The sequence below is a fragment of the Ornithodoros turicata genome, chromosome 7 (genome assembly GCF_037126465.1).
Source record: "Ornithodoros turicata isolate Travis chromosome 7, ASM3712646v1, whole genome shotgun sequence".
Classification (NCBI taxonomy): Eukaryota; Metazoa; Arthropoda; class Arachnida; order Ixodida; family Argasidae; genus Ornithodoros; species Ornithodoros turicata.
This window is the reverse complement of record NC_088207.1, coordinates 49,899,538-49,907,345: the sequence shown is the minus strand read 5'-3', so window position 1 is coordinate 49,907,345 and position 7,808 is coordinate 49,899,538. Positions and strand designations below refer to the sequence as shown.

Below are 7,808 nucleotides of genomic sequence, written 5' to 3'. Positions count from 1 at the left end.
AATTATTTTAAATCGCAGCTATAAGCTCTCCTATTAGCTACGGCGACTAAGTGAGCTCGGAAATTAGTAGGCAGTTTTTGGTGAATTGTTTTTGAGCGAATGATTCTGCCACTGCAGAACCAGATGATTCTGTTCTGAATCACCGAATGTTTCACGAAGGTCCCCTTGCTGAATAATGCGCAAACAGGTAGGCTATAGAAAGGCATTCTTTTCAGTGATCATCCCTGAGACACCGGCCAAGGACTGATCACAAAGCTGCTCACTTGCATACGCTCGTTAATTTCATAAAACTCGTGACTTCTAAATTTTACTTCGGGCGCTTTCGGAACCTCTGTTTTACCAATCGGGAGCTTCAGTGAATATTCTAGAAAAAAAAAGAAAAAGAGGGAGAGAAAGAAAAGAAAATCGCGTCGACGCTGATGTATTTCCGAGTAATTAATTGGTTTCTGTTTACATATTTCTGGCGCGGAGCAGCCTAGCAATGCGCTCTAATCCCTGGGCCCGTTGGTATAAAAATTGAGCACGAGTCTTCGCCGAGTCTCAGACTCATTCTCGGTAGCCTTGGTAGTGCATCGAGCACGCGCTCAGTGCTCGTGCAGGAAGCGCTATTGAGAGGCCAAGATTTGACGACGAAGAAGAAGAGAGGCCAAGGCTATTGAGAATGAGTATGAGACTCGAACTCAACTTTTCTGTAAACAGGCCCTGGGTCCGTTTGCATAAAGGTTGGGTACGAGTCCTAGACTCGTACGTATCAGGGTATCTTCAGGCTGACGGACCCTGATTTTCCGGCGTCTTCGGTGCCAAAATACAAACGCTGAAAGTTGGCACACGACTCCTTCATGGTTGATTATCATTGGCCCTCATACACCCTCATACGTAGGCCCTCATGATTATCATAGGCCCTCGTCACTTAAAACTTGCATCATGCTCTCACAGATATCACTCGGAGTTTTGTTCTGTATGAACAGGCACTTCATGACTGCCTCCAGGTTCAGCTTTTGAAATGGTAATGGTATATGTTACACGTAAGGTTTGTCGGCTCAGTCTGGCGACATGTTGCACGTGCCGCACGTCTTGCGCGTGTTGCACTTTTGGAAATTTCACGCTTGTAGTAGACTTGCTCTTGATAGCCAGAGCAAAAATTAACTCTTCTTCTCCCTCCTCATCTCGCTCTTTGTGTCGACGATGACGAGATCCCATTTGGGCCAGGAACTTTTCAGCACGTCGTCCTACAACAGATTTTATTACGGGGAAGGAGCCTTTCGATGGCTCACTTGCGGTTTGTTTAATAAAGAGTGTTATTATTTCTTTCTCTTTTTTTTTTAGAAGCCAATCATCTGTTGTATCAGAAAAAGAGAATAGTCGGTCTCACAGTATCTGGGCCACTGTAGTCTCTGCAACATCATAATGAACAAACAATCATGACATAACGCTGTCCTTTGTGGCTGTTGTTGTGGTCATTACCGAGCTTTCTGCCTGATATAAGGAGATATCAGTTTATATGGTATAAGGAGAGCGAACACCCACGCAGCATACAGCGGCTGCGTGCATTTGAATTTGGATCAATTTTTCCAAATTCATTATGCTGATACCACGTGCCGATGTACCGCTACAACGATATCACGAACATCATCGAAATTATGAAGAAGGGACGAGCCATTTTTGCGCGAGGAAGAAGAAGAAGAGGAAGAGCCGCCCAGTGTTCTGGTTCTGCGCGGGGCGCGTGTCAGTTGGCATTGATTCAGCATGGTGAAAGACATTGAGAAGAAAAATGCCAAGTCGAGCGTCAAACCAGAAGAAGCTGCTTCACCGAAACAGCACCCGAAGCACACGCCCAAGAAGAAAGACGGGAGGCACAGCGGCAAACAATCTACCGGCGTCAAAAGTCCGTCGGGTCCCAAAAAGTCCGTCGGGTCCAAAGGTCACGTCGCGTCTTTCGGCTCGGCTGCATCTGAACCATCACCTACACGAGCATCTCCAGCAACACCGGCACGTCCACACGAAGGAATATCTGAACCGGAGAACCATCCAGAAGATGTGGACAAGGGCAAGCCTACCAGCGACATTGTCTCCGACGTCAAGAGTGTCGATAAGTCGACGAGGCGCTCACGTTTCCTGCCTATGGACGTTTCCAGGGACAGTCCCCCTCACGAGGAGTTTAGTGAGATGATACGAAGCATGAAAGAATCCGCCAGAGCCACTGAGAAGACCATTCAGCCGGAGAAAACCACTCATCCGCAGAAAAAGAAAACCGTCCACTCAGTCGAAGAGAAACATCAGACGGCCAACACAAAGATTAGCCCGGCATATGTCACGTCCCGAGTCTCAAGATTTTTCGCTCTCCGAGGTGAGTTTAAACCTCAGCGGGGAAGACAATACGCGGGTTGAAATAGAAATTTCTAGAGCGTTACAAATTCTTCGTAAGCAGCGAGAACCATAGCGCCATCAGTGTGCGGTTAAATGACGACCGCAACGGAAATAAGAACAAAAAAGACGAACCTATTGAAATGAAGACAGAAGGAAATGTAGGCATATATAGTTTTTTAAATGTTTTTACTTAGAACTACTGATATACCGATATAGTGCATGTCTGAACCGTCATCCCAGTGCCTAGTATGTGGCATCGCTCGTTATCTAAAATAGCATTTTGAGAGGCAAATAGTTTTTGGAAGTGTGATAGCCGTCAAAGCCGTGCTGACGAGGTTAGCGTGCGTGTGTGTCAGAACACGAGGTATGCTGAAGCTCCAACCAGGCTAGAACAGAAGGGGTCCCGACGAGACCGAGGTGAGACCTTCAGGTCACCCCTGAAGGAGTCGGCTCCGAAACGTCGGTACCCCCTTCGGTACTAGCTTGGAGGCTTAATCGCTTGCACGCCTTACGAGCTAAAGTTCAGCGGAGCACTCATCGAGAAGGGCACGTGATAAAACACGTGCACGGCGCCCTTCGCGCGATCAGCGTGAAGGGCGTGGTATACGTCACGCGCAATGTGTCACGTGCCAATGCTTTTGAATTTCCCGCCACTTGTTAGCTCGTAATGACCCTAGCGACGATGAAGCGATTAAGCCCCTTGGTTAGAGCTTCAGCAGCCCTCTTGATTCCTACCCAACTAGACACATCTGCGTCAAATATGTTCACTTTCAAGTATCGGGACACGTGCCTCTTGAGGGGTTTTCACGCCCTTCCATATTTTCATTCCTACAGGAATCACTTCAGTGGAGAGAGACTACACCGAATACCCACGAAGAGGGAGAATCATCGCAATATGCGCTCTCCTACTGGCATTGTGCCTAATAGGGATCGCGGTGCTGACGTACGTTCTTCTGCTAGTCCACTCTGACGACAGCACCCTGGTCTGCACCACTAAAGAGTGTCTCCAGGTCAGCGCAGACATGGCTGGGCTGCTCAACGAAGCAATTCATCCGTGTGACGACTTTTACGACCACGTTTGCCATCACTGGATCACCACCGCTGGCTCCAGCTTTCTTGACGACGCCATTGGTGCATTTTACAACACGCTCGACTCGATCCTCCGTTCCGCAGATCTGGCCCGGATACGGAAGAACGGTATGCACGTCTTCGTCGATCTCTACTCTTCCTGCAAGAAGTTCATGTTGAACAACGCTACAGGCAGCTTCAAAGACGATGTTAAAAGTGCCGGATCGGCACTCAACATATCGGCATTGGTGAACGCACCAAACTTTCCTACACTCTTTCAGCAGCTACTGAGAATAGCTTTCGACACTGGAATTCACTCGATCTTCAGCATGAGTTTTCAGCGAAAGGATAAAAAGAGCGTGCTCCATCTATCGATTGGAAGGACCATTGCGGGAAAGATACGCGACTTGTTTATAGAGACACGGCAACCGTACTCCGGTACCGCAGACAGTTACATTGACGATGTCGTCGGCGCGTTAGCCAGCAAGAAAAGCGTGGAGAAAATGGCGCAAGGGGTGATATCATACGACGCGAAATGGGACAACAGCTCTAAAGACATGACATCTAAGTACTTGTCCTTCAAAGAACTGGCATCCATATTAGGCGATTATCCCGTTGAAGAATTCCTCAAGCTGATCAACAACGCCGCACCGCCGTATCTTCGGCAAAACCAAGACAGCTATGTCTACCTCACTGGGAATGCGGCTATCGACAGGGTGCGCTACGACATGTATTACATGGACGCACCACTAAGAGCGATGTATTCGTCTGTGAACGTGCTGACGGATGTCTTGCAATATGCCTTTCTACGCAATTTTGTCGCAGAGATTCGCAAAGCCACTGTCATCTGCATTAAGGTGGCACAGAGTTCCCTCATATACGCTGGACCTTATCTCGCGAGTCTCCTCTCGGGCTACACAGACAGCCCGTCGCGTATCAGGAAGATGACACGACAGGTAAAAGATGGCTTACTCGACACTCCATCCCTGCAGTGGATGGGCTCTGTGGCAATCATCGACATCAAGAGTCTCCTGGACAACACGGCTTACCTGATGTATGAGGACGACTACTTCTCGAGTCTGACATCAGGGATTGACTATACTACTTTCTCAGTCAAAGATTCTGACTTTATGTCCGCGTGTGTCAAGGTGAAGACCTTTGAAATGCAGGTAGCGCTCAGGAATCTTCCAACCGAGCAAACGGCGTTACTATCGAAGCGCCAATTTGTGCCTTATGTCTCGTCCACTCCAAGTCTTAATCTGATCATCATCCCAACCATTTTACAAGGTCCGCCGATATTCTATTTCGACCAAAGCCTAGGAATTCCAATCTATTTCAACTATGGCACGCTCGGGGTGCAGATCGGCAAGCGACTCGTGGAACTCGTTCGGCGCACCAGGAATTGGGCCAGTGAAAGCCAGAGGAAGTACGCTGCTCTGGGATCTTGCATAGGCGAAATGCGCACCTTCCTTAATCTGTCAAGAGACGAGAGCGGTAGCCCGCATATTTGGATAGAGAATGCCTTCGATTTGTCGTATGGCGCTCGCATGACGTTTGAGGCACTTCGAGCTCTCGTTAACCAGGGCCGAGTCTCGACGGCAAAGGCCAAAGTGGCGTTGAAGACTTTCTTCATCCGGTCGTGCATGTTCTTTTGCGGCTCCCCTTTCACGGATTCCCACCTGACTGCGAAAGAGCGCTGTCTAATGGCAACTATTACAAATCCAGCATTTTCCGAAATATTTCAGTGCACTGGTAGGGCAGCAGCAGCCGTCCCGTCCTGCGTACCTACAATGTTCGCCGAGAAGGATAGAATTTAGAATAGAACTAAGGGCATAATTTTTCTATTGCATATAAAGAGGTTCCTTAATATAATTTTTGCTTCTCGTCTATGTGTTGACTTCGTAGACATTGTAGTTGGCATGAAGTAAAGTTAATCGTGTGTTGACTGCTTAGTTCGCACCCTCAATGAGAGTTACCGTTGTCACTTTAAAGGTCCATTATGGCCTCATCTTGGCTAATGACAGAGCGAAGGATGATGTCGACGCGGTTCGACGCCACACCAACAAATGCACGGAAATGCAGCACATAAAACGGATTCGTGGAACCGTCCTGTCTGTTTTCGCGTCACGTGGCGTGGCGTTTACAAAAAGCGATAAGCCTGCCGGGAAGGACTGCAACCTGCACAACCACGAAAGGACCTCGGACGTTCGAAATTACGCCGAACGCCCCGCATTATAACAGCACTAGCACTGCTTGCACGACACGGCTACGCGTAACAAGGCTAACCGGAAGTCGCGCGTACACTAGTAATGAATTACGCTGTTATTTGTAAATTTTTAAGTGAGGTTAGGTCGGTGCGCCATGGCAGAAGCCTTCCGGCAGGCGAAACAAACGTTGCTGCATCAGCTGCACTTCCGTCTAAGCCTCGTTCCCAGTGCTAAATCTGAGCGTGTCCAATGTGGGATATCTGTCTTGCTTCGTACCATAGGTGGGCGTTTTCCTGCGGCCTCACTCATCCTCACCTCACGAAGCACAGACTCTATCGGTCTCACTCACACTCACCAAATTTTCCTCGCCAGTAACTTAGTCACTCGCCCTCACCCTCACATTCCATTTTAAATTTTACCCTCACAAACCTCACCTCAGGGCATCGGGGTCCCGAAAGGCCTCACGATCCTCATTCTCACATGCCTTCACCTCATGAGGCTATTCACAACCCTCATGGCCTCACGTAACTTCACCTCATGAGGGTCCTCACCTCTCACGTGTGTTCACCTCATGAGGGCCCTCATGTACTCACGGCGCCTCACGTACTTTCGCCTAATGAGGACCTACATGGAGTCACGAGCCCTCATCCGCACGTCGCCCTCACCTGATGAGGGCCCTCATGGCCATGGATTCGAAAGATTCGATTCGCAGTTTTGGGCGAATCTCGATACCCCGCGTTGGATTAGTAGATTCGATGATTCGCGGATTCGGTTGACAGATCCCTACTTTTTTCCATTGCTGTTTCGCTACAACGCGCACGAAGGTCACCATTCAAACTCGAGACAATCGAGCAGCTGATACTCGTCGGGGAACTTGTTCGTTCAATAAATCCCTGATGATACGGTGGTGGTGGTGATGGCACGAACACTTCGTGTACTTCTGCTGGACCGCCAATGACAAACAAGGGGCAATTTATCAACGTGTGCGAAAATAAAGAATTATCATGACGTCGGTATTGCTTATTGTTTGGTCTCAGTCTCGCACGTTTGCTTTACGTCAAGGTATGCTCACTGAGAACTCGAATTAGAAGACTGCAATGAGCCAAACAAGCCACAATTCTCTCCCATCAGCCCATCTCTGTCCTCCGCATTTACATGATCTTCGATCATGACATGCCTCTTTCTTCTTTCCTTTTTGTTTACTACTTCCTTAATTTCTTAATGTTTTGACTGCCTTCCGTGAATTTTTGTATGTTGTTTGTTCGCTTGTTCTGTTCACTCCAAGCGGACGATATTTGTATTTGGACATCTGCCCATCGTCGTAACGCAATCCAACGTAGTCTGCAAGGCTCCTTGGACACAATATGTCTTTATCTCTCCTACCGAGGCCTAACGATCTCTCCTGCCAAGACTGTAGCCATGGCCTTTTCCATGAAGTCATTTCACAAGTACCCACTATCCCTTGCTGGGTCGTCCGTCACATTTGTCTCAACCTGTCGTTACTTGGGTCTTACGGTGACCGAGGCTTGACATGGTCTCCTCACGTGAAGACACTTGTTGCCAAAGCTTCAAGCCTGGTTGACGTAGATGCGTCCTGGGGCCCCTCCTGCCGTGACCTCCTCCGAGTCCATACGGCTCTTCTCTTGGGCACGCTACCGTATAGCCTCCCTATCCTCCATGGAATAAGCCCCACCCAAAACCGAGAGCTTAACCTTCAAGCAGCAGCCTTCGTGTCTGCCTAGGGGTCCCTCGGACAACGGAGACCTACTCCGTCCTCGCAGAAGATAGAGAACACCCTATTCCTACTCTTTGGGACTCAACCACCCTGCGCGTATACGCCCGCAGTCTGACCCACCCTTCCCATCCCCTTTGTCAGATTGCAGAAAGCTGCCCTGCTTCCGCCTTCGGTGCTGCCATTGCCCGCCTAAGAGATTATCTCCCGCTCACGACATCTACTCCGTCGTTTGCGCCAGCTATGTGGACCCTTGAACGTCCCGTCATTCAACCTGCAATCCCTGACCTTCCTCGAAAACACGAAGCTCCTCCAGTAGTTGCCCATCAGCTCTCTTTGGCACATATCAACTCCACCTACCCTTGCTGCCGTCAAATCTTCACAGATGCATCTGTGATGCGTGACACATCAGGGGCAGCCTTTTACGTCACAGA

General features: G+C 49.0%; 1 protein-coding gene across 1 annotated transcript; it reads left to right on the top strand.

Annotated features, from left to right (window-relative positions):
• The first annotated feature begins 1,721 nt into the window (after nucleotides 1–1,721).
• LOC135400018 (uncharacterized) lies at nucleotides 1,722–5,277 on the top strand. The gene is made up of 2 exons (XM_064631757.1): nucleotides 1,722–2,347; nucleotides 3,202–5,277. Exons 1-2 carry the CDS (start codon nucleotides 1,747–1,749, stop codon nucleotides 5,250–5,252), a joined length of 2,652 nt encoding a protein of 883 aa, XP_064487827.1. The 5' UTR covers nucleotides 1,722–1,746; the 3' UTR covers nucleotides 5,253–5,277.
• Nucleotides 5,278–7,808: the final 2,531 nt, after the last annotated feature.

Excerpts from the sequence above, each read along its gene's own strand:
- LOC135400018 (XM_064631757.1), top strand. The coding sequence starts at position 1,747 with ATGGTGAAAGACATTGAGAAGAAAAATGCCAAGTCGAGCGTCAAACCA. Across the intron at positions 2,348-3,201 it reads AAGATTTTTCGCTCTCCGAG|GAATCACTTCAGTGGAGAGA; the intron begins GTGAGTTTAAAC and ends TCATTCCTACAG.